This window comes from Oncorhynchus mykiss, chromosome 5 (assembly GCF_057628025.1).
Source record: "Oncorhynchus mykiss isolate SJ-2025 chromosome 5, ASM5762802v1, whole genome shotgun sequence".
Lineage (NCBI taxonomy): Eukaryota > Metazoa > Chordata > Actinopteri > Salmoniformes > Salmonidae > Oncorhynchus > Oncorhynchus mykiss.
Window position 1 is genome coordinate 26,013,577 of NC_143026.1, and position 15,907 is coordinate 26,029,483.

The window sequence follows — 15,907 nt, forward strand, 5'->3', positions numbered from 1 at the left end:
GACGTCACTGATTGAAACGCTATTTAGCGCCCACGCTAACTAAGCTAGCCGTTTCACATCCGTTACACATGTGCTTCTGCTTATAATGCAGCCAGCCAGCTGTGGCTCTGTGACTGAGAGCTACACACCACACACACACACACACACACACACACACACACAGTGCCCTGAGTGTACTGTTTTACGTGCCTCTTATGAATGCACCCACCTGAGTCTCTTCTCGTTGTCATGTATGTGTCTCCAGGATCCTGGCCACGGTGGGCTCAGACTTTGACCTGAGGACTCTGCGAGCGGTGAGAGTACTAAGACCACTCAAACTGGTGTCTGGCATCCCCAGTAAGTCACTGACATCAACAACAGGTTACTTAGTGTGCACCATCATATTACTGTAGCATTAATACAATATGGAAGATTTGTATACAGATCATACATTTCTAAACACACAAACACAAACTGACTTATTAAGTATGACATATCTTATCTTACATGGTCAACATATGGCACCTTTCTCTACCTTCACCCCCCATCTCTCTTCCTTCCCAATCCATCTCTCTCCACAGGTCTTCAGGTAGTTTTGAAGTCTATCATGAAGGCCATGGTGCCTCTGCTCCAGATAGGCATGCTGCTCTTCTTCGCCATACTCATGTTTGCCATCATCGGAGTGGAGTTCTACATGGGCAAGTTCCACTCCACCTGCTTCACTGTGGACACTGGTGAGTGCAGACAGACAGACAGACAGACAGACAGACAGACAGACAGACAGACAGACAGACAGACAGACAGACAGACAGACAGACAGACAGACAGACAGACAGACAGACAGACAGACAGACAGACAGACAGACAGACAGACAGACAGACAGACAGACAGACAGACAGACAGACAGACAGACAGACAGACAGACAGACAGACAGACAGACAGACAGACAGACAGACAGACAGACAGACAGACAGACAGACAGACAGACAGACAGACAGACAGACAGACAGACAGACAGACAGACAGACAGACAGACAGACAGACAGACAGACAGACAGACAGACAGACAGACAGACAGACAGACAGACAGACAGACAGACAGACAGACAGACAGACAGACAGACAGACAGACAGACAGACAGACAGACAGACAGACAGACAGACAGACAGACAGACAGACAGACAGACAGACAGACAGACAGACAGACAGACAGACAGACAGACAGACAGACAGACAGACAGACAGACAGACAGACAGACAGACAGACAGACAGACAGACAGACAGACAGACAGACAGACAGACAGACAGACAGACAGACAGACAGACAGACAGACAGACAGACAGACAGACAGACAGACAGACAGACAGACAGACAGACAGACAGACAGACAGACAGACAGACAGACAGACAGACAGACAGACAGACAGACAGACAGACAGACAGACAGACAGACAGACAGACAGACAGACAGACAGACAGACAGACAGACAGACAGACAGACAGACAGACAGACAGACAGACAGACAGACAGACAGACAGACAGACAGACAGACAGACAGACAGACAGACAGACAGACAGACAGACAGACAGACAGACAGACAGACAGACAGACAGACAGACAGACAGACAGACAGACAGACAGACAGACAGACAGACAGACAGACAGACAGACAGACAGACAGACAGACAGACAGACAGACAGACAGACAGACAGACAGACAGACAGACAGACAGACAGACAGACAGACAGACAGACAGACAGACAGACAGACAGACAGACAGACAGACAGACAGACAGACAGACAGACAGACAGACAGACAGACAGACAGACAGACAGACAGACAGACAGACAGACAGACAGACAGACAGACAGACAGACAGACAGACAGACAGACAGACAGACAGACAGACAGACAGACAGACAGACAGACAGACAGACAGACAGACAGACAGACAGACAGACAGACAGACAGACAGACAGACAGACAGACAGACAGACAGACAGACAGACAGACAGACAGACAGACAGACAGACAGACAGACAGACAGACAGACAGACAGACAGACAGACAGACAGACAGACAGACAGACAGACAGACAGACAGACAGACAGACAGACAGACAGACAGACAGACAGACAGACAAACAAACAAAGGTTATGGAAACACAACACACAGTACCAAGTTTTAGGCCTCCCTAGTCTACATTTTGATAGCCTTTTATAGACAGATTTTTATAGATCACCTCTCAAGGTTGGATAAATAAGTGTCCCTCAATAAGGAGTTGATGGAGCTGAAATAGATAGATATTCTCCCACTGGAGTCAATGTGTTGATGTGGAGGTGAAAATGGATCTGATAGAAAACAGTTCCTGTATGCATACTTTATGCCATCAGTGTCAATGGAGGGTGTGAGTTGATCATAGTGTTGACGGCTCTACCAGCTGGAGGTTGTGTGTGTGTGTTTGACCCTCTGTGTGGTGGTGGTGTGAGAGGTCTTGACAGCCTGCTAATGTATGTGTGTGTGTGTGTACATGTGAGTTATTTTAGTAAAGAACAGTGGGGTAACAAATCAGCTCAAGGCACTGGTAACATCTCCCCAGCTGCACGTTGCTGTGTGTGTGATTCGTCAGCAGGTGTGCACGGAGTGCATGTTAGTGAGTGTGTGTGTGTACCATATTTTAAGCTCACTTAATCTGCCAGTGTGTTTGTTTTACTGTATGTGTTGTAATTACAGTAACTCACTCTCTCCCTCCCCCTCTCCCCTGTGTCCCCCCCCACCCCGCCCTACCTTCCCCTCCTCCCTCCCTCACCCCATCTCTCCCTGTTCTTTTTCTATCCCTCTCTCTCTACCACTCCCTCCCTCTTCCCCCTACCACTCCCCCTCCCCGTCCCTCCCCCTCTCTCTTCCCCCTACCACTCTCCCTACCACTCCCCCTCCCTACCCCACTCTCTTCCCCCTACCACTCCCCCTCCCTCCCCCTCTCTCTCCCCACCCCCACTCTCCCCTCTCTCTCCCTTCTTTCTCTTCTCCCCCCATCCAGGAGAGCGAGCAGCAGCGTTCCCCTGTGGTACGGAGGCCCCAGCCAGGATGTGTCCTAATGGTACAGAGTGTACAGAGTATTGGATCGGCCCCAACTACGGCATCACCAACTTTGACAACATCCTGTTTGCCGTGCTCACCGTCTTCCAGTGCATCACCATGGAGGGATGGGTGGACATCCTCTACAATGTAAGACCTCTGTCTTTCATTATTTCGTTCTCTCTCTCCATCCTGTCTCTCTTTTACGCTTTCTCCAAGAACAATGTCACCTCTATAGGGTTACAAAATTCAGTCAACTCTCCCAAAATTCTCAGGTTTTTCAGAAATCCTGGTTGGAGAATTCTGGATATCCTACCTGATTCTGTGAATGTTTCAACCAGGTTTTCTGGAAAACTGGCACACTTGGGAAAGATTCTGGAATTTTGCAACCCTACACACACATTACTTTTCCACTTATTGTAAACTAAGAGCTAACACATCCCACACTTTCCTTCTCTCTCACGGTTTCTCTCCCTATATTCTTTTGGGTATATAGTGAGTGCATGTCTGTGTATAGAAAACATGGAGAGAAAGAGAGCTACTAGAGGTTTATTTGACTGAGTAGCAAACGTGAGAATGCTAATCATTGACTACAGCTCAGCGTTCAACACCATAGTGTCCTCAAACCTCATCACTAACCCCTCTGCAACTCGGTCCTGTACTTCCTGATGGGCCGCCCCCAGGTGGTAAGGGTAGGTAACAACACATCTGCCACGCTGATCCTCAACACGGGGGACCCTCGAGTGCGTGCTCAGTCTCCTCCTGTACTCCCTGTTCACCTATGACTGCATGGCCAAGCACGACTCCCAACAACATTAAGTTTGCCGACGACACAACAGTAGTAGGCCTGATCACCGACAACGAGGAGACAGCCGATAGTGAGGAGGTCAGAGACCTGGCAGTGTGGTGCCAGGATAACAACCTCTCCCTCAACATGATCAAGACAAAGGAGATGATTGTGGACTACAGGAAAAGGATGACCGAGCACGCTCCCATTCTCATCGACGGGGCTGTAGTGGAGCAGGTGTCCACATCACCAACAAACTAACATGGTCCAAACACACCAAGACAGTTGTGAAGAGGGCACGACAACACCTATTCCCCCTCAGGAGACTGAAAAGATGTGGCATGCGCCCTCAGATCCTCAAAAAGTTCTACAGCTGCACCACCGAGAGCATCATCGCCTGGTATGGCAACTGCTTGGCCTCCGACCGCAAGGCACTACAGAGGGTAGTTTGTATTGCCCAGTACATCATTGGGGCCAAGCTACCTGCCATCCAGGACCTCTATACCAGGTGTTGTTAGATGAAGGCCCTAAAAACTGTCAAAGACTCCAGCCACCCTAGTCATAGACTGTTCTCTCTGCTACTGCACGGCAAGCAGTACTGGAGCGCAAAGTCTAGGTCCAAGAGGCTTCTTTACAGCTTCTACCCCCAAGCCATAAGACTCCTGAACAGCTAACCAAATGGCTACCGGTACTATTTGCATTGACCCCCCCCCCCCATTTTTACACTGCTGCTACTGCTTAATTTCTATGCATAGTTACTCTACCTCTACCTACAATGTACATGTTACCTCAATTACCTTGACTAACCTGTTCCCCCGCACATTCACTCTGACTTCAGTTTATTCTTCTTCAAACTACATTGTTGGTTAAGGTCTTGTAAGTAAGCACATATGACAAATAACATTTCATTTGAACAGAACTGAGGATCTGGAGGTAGCGTACGTGTCTGCTGTGCTGCTGTGTGTGTATGTGCACTGAATCTCACACACACAAACAAACCTACCTACAGCTGGGGAGATGTTACCAGTGCCTTGAGCTGATTTGTTACCCCTCTGTTCTTTACTAAAATAACTCACATGTACACACACACACACACACATTAGCAGGCTGTCAAGACCTCTCACACCACCACCACACAGAGGGTCAAACACACACACACAACCTCCAGCTGGTAGAGCCGTCAACACTATGATCAACTCACACCCTCCATTGACACTGATGGCATAAAGTATGCATACAGGAACTGTTTTCTATCAGATCCATTTTTATCAACACATTGATTCCAGTGGGAGAATATCTATCTATTTCAGCTCCATCAACTCCTTATTGAGAGACACTTATTTATCCAACCTTGAGAGGTGATCTATAAAAATCTGTCTATAAAAGGCTATCAAAATGTAGACTAGGGAGGCCTAAAACTTGGTGCCGTGTGTTTCCATTACGTACGCTTGTGTGTGTGTTTAAATTAGAGAGTTTATTAGTGACATGTACAGGGTTGCAGATGTAATTACAGTGACAATTCCAACCAACAATGCAGGACAAAGTGACATATAAAAATAGATAGTAATAATATATATTAAGCGGTGTTGGAACAGCAAGGGAGGAGGGGATGGGGGGTAGGAATACCAGGGGAGTAGGAAGGGGGGACAGGGCGAGCAGGTGTCTGACTAGTGGTAGCTATTCAGCATGATAAAATGTCCATTTTAGTTGGAGGCAGTGTAAAAATGTCCGTTGAGGAGGTGGTGGGTAGGAAGTCCAAGTGGGCAAGGGGGAGCAGGTAGCTGACTAGTGGTGGCTCTGGGGGTAAAAACTATAGGCCAGTCTTACAGTTTTTGTCATGATGCTCCTATACTGCCTGCGTCTGAGTGATCGAAACGGGAAGCACAGGCCATGAATCAGGTGGCCGGGGTCCCTGATTATCTTCTTGGCCTTCCTGCGACACCTGGTGTTGTAGGTGTCCTGGAGGTCAGCCAGTGTGCACCCAAAGGTGCGTTCAGTTAGCAGTTTGAATGAAGAGCACCTGGTATTGGAGAACCAGGACTAACAGACAGTTTGAATGAAGAGCACCTGGTATTGGAGAACCAGAACTAACAGACAGTTTGAATGAAGAGCACCTGGTATTGGAGAACCAGGACTAACAGACAGTTTGAATGAAGAGCACCTGGTATTGGAGAACCAGGACTAACAGACAGTTTGAATTAAGAGTACCTGGTATTGGAGAACCAGGACGAACAGGCAGTTTGAATGAAGTGCAGCTGGTATTGGAGAACCAGGACTAACAGACAGTTTGAATTAAGAGTACCTGGTATTGGAGAACCAGGACGAACAGACAGTTTGAATGAAGTGCAGCTGGTATTGGAGAACCAGGACTAACAGACAGTTTGAATTAAGAGTACCTGGTATTGGAGAACCAGGACGAACAGACAGTTTGAATGAAGTGCAGCTGGTATTGGAGAACCAGGACTAACAGACAGTTTGAATAAAGACCAGCTGGTATGTGAGAACAAGGACTAGCAGACAGTTTGAATAAAGACCAGCTGGTATGTGAGAACAAGGACTAGCAGACAGTTTGAATAAAGACCAGCTGGTATGTGAGAACAAGGACTAACAGACAGTTTGAATAAAGACCAGCTGGTATGTGAGAGTTTGAATAAAGACCAGCTGGTATGTGAGAATAAGGACTAGCAGACAGTTTGAATAAAGACCAGCTGGTATGTGAGAACAAGGACTAACAGACAGTTTGAATAAAGACCAGCTGGTATGTGAGAGTTTGAATAAAGACCAGCTGGTATGTGAGAGTTTGAATAAAGACCAGCTGGTATGTGAGAATAAGGACTAGCAGACAGTTTGAATAAAGATCAGCTGGTATGTGAGAACAAGGACTAACAGACAGTTTGAATAAAGACCAGCTGGTATGTGAGAACAAGGACTAGCAGACAGTTTGAATAAAGACCAGCTGGTATGTGACAACAAGGACTAGCAGACAGTTTGAATAAAGACCAGCTGGTATGTGAGAACAAGGACTAGCAGACAGTTTGAATAAAGACCAGCTGGTATGTGACAACAAGGACTAGCAGACAGTTTGAATAAAGACCAGCTGGTATGTGAGAACAAGGACTAGCAGACAGCAGTTTAGATTACTCCCTGCTGGGTTCTGGAGCCCTGTGTGGATTCTGGCTTCCTCCTTTTCCCCCCAAATCCTGCCACCTTGTCTTTAGGTAGGCTGAGCTGCCAGCAACGTGGCAGGATAGCAGCATTTGCAACTGCTTACAACTTCCAACACCTCTCCCTCTTCTCTCTATCCTCATTTTTCCCTCTTTATAAAACCTCTCCTCTCCTGTGTGGCTACATGCTGCTGGGAACAGACTCACTGGGCTTTTAGTGCACCTGTCACACTCTATCCCTTTTTCTCTCTCCCCATTATTTCTCTCTCTTCTCTCTCTCTGTTTCTGTCTCTACCTCTCCCCCTTCTCTTCCTCCCTCTCTCTATTTCTCTCACCTTTTTCCCGATCTTTCTATTTCTCTCTCCCCTCTCTATGTCTCTCTCTCTTATGCCCCCTGCTGTGTTCCTGGCAAGGCTGCCTTCACACAGGGTGAGGAGTGTTCCCTCTAAGTAGGACAGACTCTTTTCACAAGGCCTCATGGAACTCGTAAACATACTGTTTGCCTTCCTCCTATCAGATCAATCCTGTTGGCTCGTCCTCCTCGAATCTGGTTAAGTGGATTGAACTGGTACATGTGTACACACATATCTAGAAGAAAAAGAAACGCACACCTATTAAGACGAGGTGCTGGCTAGCGGAGTAGAAAACGTGAAAATAAAAGAGAGCCGCACACTCTAGGAGCTCAGATGCAAAAATGTAATTTAATTTAATTTCGACAGCCAAGCTGTCTTCATCAGGGTCTGTGTACACACAAACACACGCATGCGTACACACACACGCACACACACACACAGATCCTGGAAGACATCCTGGAGATATTTTCTTGGAAGTGATGCGTTTGTGAACACATGACAATTGTAAAGCGGGCCTCATAAGAGCTATGGGATGGTTTTGAAACGTTGCTTATGTTATGCTCACACATTCAGTCTGGGCCTCTGAGTCACTTCCAGTAATATTTGCACATCATGCTAAAGGCACTGTGAGGAGACTGTATCTATCTGTGTGTGTGTGTGTGTGCGCACATGTCAGTGTGTTTGTGTGTGTGTACTTAGCACAGATGCAGGGGAAGGAACAATACAGTAGCATAATGAAATAAGAACACAAGCCCCTCTCCATTCTGTACATTGTGTGTTCCCGTTACCCAGCGTTAACCTTGTGGATTGATGGACTGTCTCCTCTCCACAGCCCCAAGGGAATGCTGGGATACTCATTAATGGTGCGGTGAGCGCTAATCTGCCTCTCCCTCCTCCCCTTGTCTCTCCTCTGCCCCAATCCTTTGCTCTCAGAGGAAGCTGATGTTCTGGAATGGAGTGTCTGTGCTATCCTGTGCCCAGAGGGGATGATAAGGAAGTGACTTGGCTCAGGCCAGGACAACAATACATTAATATCACCACACATTAGCACTATCAGCTGAGCAAATATTTCTCCAATCGAGTCATTATAGCATCAGAGTGGATGGAAGGATGTCACCAAGCAGTGAGAGAGGTTTCTTGCCCTCCGTGGGTGAGTGAGACACTCCCAGAGGAGAGGGCAGTAGTGCGAGCACATAATCTTGATGTATTAATCATGGGAAAATACTCCAAATTAAGAATGATAGAATCTTATGCTAATTTTGATAATGTTGTCAGGGTAGCCTAGTGGTTAGAGCGTTGGACTAGTAACCAGAAGGTTGCAAGTTCAAACCCCCGAGCTGACAAGGTACAAATCTGTCGTTCTGCCCTTGAACAGGCAGTTAACCCACTGTTCCTAGGCCGTCATTGAAAATAATAATTTGTTCTTAACTGACTTGCATAGTTAAATTAAGGTTAAAAAAAATAATAATAATAAAATCTCAGCGAGAGAGTGTAGGCAGACTGGGAGGCAACTTCCCAGTGTCATCTTAGTCTAGAAGCCAAACACAGAGAGAGGATGAACAGAATAGAGATGGCCTGTGTCCCAAATGGCCCATAGGGTAGTGCACTATGTAGGGAGTAGGATGCCATTAAGGACACACACATGGTCTATCATGGAACATTGTGGGGCTATATTGCTGAGGAATACATATTAAACTGTTCAACTACTCACGGAGGGTAAATGGATTGAAAATTACAGAATCACACACTATAACTTTGTGGGGCTCCTGAGTGGCACAGTGGTCTAAGGCACTGCATCTCAGTGCTAGAGGTGTCACTACAGTCCCTGGTCCAATTCCAGGCTGTATTTCAACCAGCCGTAATTGGGAGTCCCATAGGGCGGCGCACAATTGTCCCAACGTCGTCCGGGTTAGGGTTTGGCCGGGTTAGGCCGTCATTGTAAATAAGTATTTGTTCTTAACTGACTTGGCAAGATAAATAAAGGTTAAATAAAAAAAAAAATATTTTTAAATAACTCTCATTTGCTCTCTATTGTTCAGTGTCTCGTTCTCTCTCTCTCTCTAACCACGTTTCTATCCGCTGTTTTTATGCGAGTAACTTCATACCATATAAAATAAAAAATCACAACAACTGTAATGGAATTGTTAGAATTGTTCGTTTGACATGGTGCGATCTTTTTGTGTCAGTAAAGTGAATTGTGCGAAAAATGGCGGTGGACACACTTATGTGCAAATATTGATGTAATAACTACCATATCGAAGCACACCACCGCATCTTCACAAAGTCCTTTGCTGTTGTTCTGGGATTGATTTGCACTTTTCTCACCAAAGTACATTCATCTCTAGGAGACAGAACGCGTTTACTTCCTGAGATGTATGACGGCTGCGTGGTCCCATGGTGTTTATACTTGTGTACTATTGTTTGTACAGATGAACGTGGTACTTTCAGGCATTTGGATATTGCTCCCAAGGATGAACCAGACTTCTGGAGGTCTTGGCTGATTTCTTTTGATTTTCCCATTGATGTCAAGCAAAGAGTCACTGAGTTTGAAGGTAGGCCTTGAAATACATCCACGGGTACACCTCCAATTTACTCAAATTATGTCAATTAGCCTATCAGAAGCTTCTATAGCCATGACATCCTTTTCTGGAATTTTCCAAGCTGTTTAAAGGCACAGTCAACTTAGTGTATGTAAACTTCTGACCCACTGGAATTGTGATACAGTTAAATAATCGGTCTGTAAACAATTGTTGGAAAGATTACTTGCATCATGCACAAAGTCGATAACCGACTTGCCAAAACAATAGTTTGTTAACAAGAAATGTGTGGAGTGTTTGAAAAACGAGTTTTAATGACTCCAACCTAAGTGAATGTTAACTTCCGACTTCAACTGTAGGTGTCAGGGAGACTGGGGAATAGTGGGCAGCTGGTGATTTATGAGGGGAGAGGGGAGAGAGGAGGGGAGAGAGGCAGATAAAGATCTCATCTGGTGATTTGGCTGGCTGGGGCCCATTTGCCACAAAAACACTATTTTCAGCGGTAGTTTTGAAATAAGGTTAATTATGAAAAATGAAAGGTTTTCCACACATGAAACTACTAGAGGGAACTTTTGGTCATTGACTGCAGGGAAAGGTTTAATTGTTTATTAGTGTGACTCTTAATGTGGTCATGGCTATCTAAATGTTTATAGTGGTGGATTGCCTGTGTGGCCCTCTTGTGGTCATAGTGCCCCCTATAAGGTGTGTCATTTGTCTTGTCACAGTAGTCTTTGGGCTCTTACTATAGTTTCACAATCACAGTAGTGGTTGTGGACCTCGCTTCAAAGTCACAGTAGTCCTTGTGGTCGTAGTTTCACCAATGGTTGTGGTCAGTGTTACCCGTGTCTCTCACCTCATTAGAGCCATCTGAGTCACTGTAGTCTGGGCTCACCTTGACCCCGTTTCCATGGTATCCTGCACTGTCACAACGATCACATCGCTCATTAAACACTTAAAAATAGAAGGGAAGTGAGGAGGAGGGGCAGGCGGACAGCGCGGAGTGAGAGGAGCTACGTTGAGACTAATATGATCTGTGTTTGTCTGTTGTCAGTGAATCATCCCGTTTTGGTTGTAGCTTGTTGGATCGGCAGTAAAACATGAGGGGAGTGGAAGAGACTGTGCTCACGTCTCTGTGTGTGCATGTGTGCGTGTGTGTGTCTTTACTGAGACCAGACGGCTGGCTACACATTCCAGGTAAGCTCTATGTGCAGGGAGAAGGAGAGAAAGTGAAAAAGAGAGAAGGACAAATGGAGAGGCAAGGGCAGTGAGTGTGTAAATCAGATACATAGGGCTGATAGAGAGATATTGAGAGAGACATAGTTTCTTCCCGTTTTACACCGTAATAATATTCCAGTGTTCATCTCATGAACAAAACCAAGATGATAACCAGAGAGAAGTGCACTTAACATCACCTAGAACCGCAAAGAAAATGCTTTCCTTTTCAGAATTCTCTCAAGGCCCTTGTTCCTTGTGTTTCCCCCATTGTTCCAACCAGTGTCTGCACTCTTAATGGAGCACTTAATGGAGTGCCTATTTAGTGCACTACTTTTGACCATGGCCCATAGGGCTCTGTTATGCACTATATAGAGAGAATGAGGTGCCATTTGGGATGCAACCCCAGTGTAATCTTTTACCATGCGTCTAGCACGGTGGCCTTTTTGTAGCTCTCCAGATCTGCTGGTGTGTGTGTTCTCTCCCATCATTGTGCCTCTACAGCACTTTTCCTCCTCCAGTAATGCAACCCTTCGAGGGGTAGGAATGGGTTTGGGCTTGAATCTGTTTCCCTGTGCACTGTCAGAGCCATTCTCCCAACCTCATAACTAGCTACCAAGTTTTATTAAAATGCTGGGCTTGCAGGTTCACCTGCATCTAAAGCCTATTCCTTTGGGGTGTTTCTAAAGGCCACCGAGTGCTAACAATCTAAATAATGCGTGTGGAATGCTTGATAGTGCATGTGATATAAACAGAAAGGTCTACTTTCTCTGGGATCTGATTATTGACTGGTTTTCATCAAGCTGTCCACTCAAGAGGAAGCTTCTCACGGTAACCAGTGCCTGTAATCTGGTTCAGGTTATTAATAAACCTACTAGGGTGTTGACAAACACTACAGGAACAAGATCATCCACGTGTATTGATCACATCTCGACTAATACTGTAGGACTTTGTTCTAAAGCTGTATCCGTGCAGTGATCACAGTATAGCTATAACCAGGAAAGCCAAAGTTCCAAAAGCTGGGCCTGAAATGGTGAATAAAAGATTAATAAGGAGCATCTAGACATTGCACTTGATTATTAATAAACATGCACCTGTTAAGAAACTGACTGTTAGAACGGTGAACTGTTTATGGATTGATAAGGAATTTAAAAACTGTTTGAAAGAGATGGGGTAAAAGGAGTGGCTAATAAGTCTGGCTGTACAGCTGACTCGCTGACTTACTGGAAATTGAGAAATGATGTGACTAAACTCCACAAGAAGAAAAAGAAACTGTATTTTGAAGCGAAGATTAATGATATAAAGAATTCATAATAAAACAAATAATGCAAGAAAATCCTTGTACATTTTAATTTTGTAAAGATAGTGTGCTAGAGGTGGAAAACGCATTGTTATTGTTCGATAATAACACACCTCCTGACATTGACAACTTAGATGGAAAGTTACTGAGGATGGTAGCTGACTATTGCCCCTCCTAACTGTCACAATTTATTTTTTTCTCTAAGTCTAGAGGAAGGTGTTTGTCCTTAGGCCTGGAGGAAAATCAAAGTGATTTTGCCTTTACTGGTTCTAACAGTCAATTAATCAAGCAATCAAATGTGTTTATAAAGCCCTTTTTACATCAGCAGATGTCACAAAATGCTATACAGAAACCCAGCCTAAAACCCCTAACAGCAAGCAATGCAGATGTAAAAGCACGGTGGCTAGGAAATACTCCCTAGAAAGGGAGGAACCTAAGAAGAAACACAGAGAGGAGCCAGGCTCTGAGGGGCGGCCAGTCCTCTTCTGGCTGTGCTGGTTGGAGTTTATAAGAGTACATGGCCATTTAAGACCAGATTGTTCTTCAAGACGTTCAAACGTTCATAGATGATTAGCGGGGTCAAATAATAACCAGTGGTTGTAGAAGGTGCAACAGCTCAGTACCTCGGGAGGAAATGTCAGTTGGCTTTTCATAGCTGACCATTCAGAGGTTGAGACAGCAAGTGCCGTTCACCTTCGCACCCCTGGGCTAGACTACACTCAATCATAGGATCTACTGAAGAGATGATTCTACAGTATTGACTTAAAGGTCTAGACCGAGTCTGCGTCTCTCACATGGATAGGCAGACCATTCCATAAAAATAGAAAAAGCCTGCCTCCAGCAGTTTGCTTAGAAATTCTAGGGACAATAAGGAGGCCTGCGTCTTGTGACCGTAGCATACATGTAGGTGTGTACGGCAGGACCAAATAGGAGAGATAGGTAGGAGCAAGCCCCTGTAATGCTCTGTAGGTTAGCAGTAAAATGTTGAAATCAGCCCTTGCCTTAACAGGAAGCCAATGTAGAGAGGCTAGCACTGGAGTAATATGATCACATTTTTGGGTTCTAGTCAGGATTCTGGCAGTCATGTTTAGCACTAACTGAAGTGTATTTAGTACTTTATCCAGGTAGCCTGGAGAGTAGAGCATTGCAGTAGTCTAATCTTAAAGTGACAAAAGCATGGATTAGCTTTTCTGCATCATTTTTGGACAAAAGTTCTGATTTTTGCAATGTTACTAAGATTGATATATTAGTCAAAAGAGAGATCAGGGTCCAGAGTAACGCTGAGGTTTCTCACAGTTTTATTTGAGACGACTGTACAACCATCAAGATTCATTTTCAGAACCAACAGTAGATCTCTTTGTTTCTTCTGACCTAGAACTAGCCTCTCTGTTTTGTCCAAGTTTAAAAGTAAAACATTTTCCGCTGTCCACTTCCTTATGTCTGAAACACAGGCTTCCAGGATAGGTCATTTTGGGGCTTCACCGTGTTTATTCGAAATGTACAGCTGTGTGTTGTCCGCATAGAAGTGAAATAACATTCTGTTTCCGAATGACATCCACAAGAGGTGGAATATATAGTGAAAACAATAGTGGTCCTAAAATGGAACCTTGAGGAACACCGAAACTTACAATTGATTTGTCAGAGGACAAACCATCCACAGAGACGAACTGATCTTTCCGACAGACAATATCTTAACCAGGCAAGAACTTGTCTGTGTAGACCAATTAGGGCTTCTAATCTCTCCAAAAGAATGTGGTGATTGATGGTGTCAAAAGCATTAAGGTCTAGGAGCACAAGGACCGATGCAGAGCCTTGGTCTGACACCATTGAAAGGTAATTTACCACCTTCACGAGTACAGTCTCAGTGCTATGATATGGTCTAAAACCAGACTGAAGAGTTTCGTATATATTATTTGTCTTCAGGGAAAATAATTTGTGAAGTGTCTATTTGTCAAACTAGACACTCTAATGTACTTGTCCTCTTGCTCGGTTGTTCACAGTGGCCTTCCACTCCTCTTTCTATTCTTATTAGAGCCAGTTTGCACTGTTCTGTGAAGGGAGTAGGACACAGCGTTGTATGAGATCTTCAGTTTCTTGGCAATTTCTCGCATGGAATAGCCTTCATTTCTCAGAACAAGAATAGACTGACTAGTTTCAGAAGACAGGTCTTTTGAGCCATTTTGGCATTTGAGCCTGGAATCAAACACACAAATGCTGATGCTCAGATACTCAACTAGTCTAAAGGCCAGTTTTATTGCTTCTTTAATCAGAACAACAGTTTTCAGCTGTGCTAACATTATTGCAAAAGGGTTTTCTAATGATCAATTAGCCTTTGTAAATGATCAACTTGGTTAGCTAACACAATGTGCCATTGGAACACAGGAGTGATGGTTGCTGATAATGGGCCTCTGTACACCTATGTAGATATTCCATAAAAAATCTGCGCATATATATATATATATATATATATATATATATGTACATTTCTGACATCAACTGTATATATATATATATTTACATACACTTAGGTTGGAGTCATTAATACTTGTTTTTCAACCACTCCACAAATTTCTTGTTAACAAACTATAGTTTTGGCAAGTCGGTTAGGACATCTACTTTGTGCATGACACAAGTAATTTTTCCAACAATTGTTTACAGACCGATTATTTAACTTATAATTCACTGTATCACAATTCCAGTGGGTCAGAAGTTTACATACACTAAGTTGACTGTGCCTTTAAACAGCTTGGAAAATTCCAGAAAATTATGGCATGGCTTTAGAAGCTTCTGATAGGCTAATTGACCTCATATGAGTCAATTGGAGGTGTACCTGTGGATGTATTTCAAGGCCTACCTTCAAACTCAGTGCCTCTGTGCTTGACATTATGGGAAAATCAAAATAAATCATCCAAGACCTCAGAAATAAAATTGTAGATCTCCACAAGTCTGGTTCATCCTTGGGAGCAATTTCCAAAGGCCTGAATGTACCATGTTCATCTGTACAAACAATAGTACACAAGTATAAACACCATGGAACCACGCTGCCTTCGTACCGCTCGGGAAGGAGCGGTACTAGAGATGAACGTACTTTGGTGCGAAAAGTGCAAATCAATCCAGGAACAACAGCAAAGGACATTGTGAAGAAGATCCTGGAGGAAACCGGTACAAAAGTATCTATATCCACATTAACAAGAGTCCTATATCAACATAACAAGGAAGAAGCCACTGCTCCAAAACCGCCATAAAAAAGCCACACCACGGTTTGCAACTGCACATGGGGACAAAGATCGTACTTTTGGAAGAAATGTCCTCTGGTCTGATGAAACAAAAATATAACTGTTTGGCCCTAAATGACAATGTTTATGTTTGGAGGAAAAAGGGTTAGGCTTGCAAGCCGAAGAGCAGCATCATGTTGTGGGTGTGCTTTGCTAAATAGATGGCATCAAGAGGAAGGGAAATTATGTGGATATATTGAAGTAACATCTCAA

The 15,907-nt window shown here is 44.5% G+C and overlaps 1 protein-coding gene across 1 annotated transcript in view; it reads left to right on the plus strand.

Annotated features, from left to right (window-relative positions):
* Positions 1-560: 560 nt before the first annotated feature.
* The window catches only part of cacna1b (neuronal-type voltage-gated calcium channel subunit Cav2.2), a gene marked incomplete at both ends in the record, with an annotated part of 126,808 nt that continues 111,461 nt past the window's right edge, over positions 561-15,907 (plus strand). Inside the window, 2 exon segments of the mRNA NM_001124629.1 lie at positions 561-704; positions 3,023-3,216. Of these exon segments, the coding sequence (NP_001118101.1) occupies positions 561-704; positions 3,023-3,216 (338 nt within the window).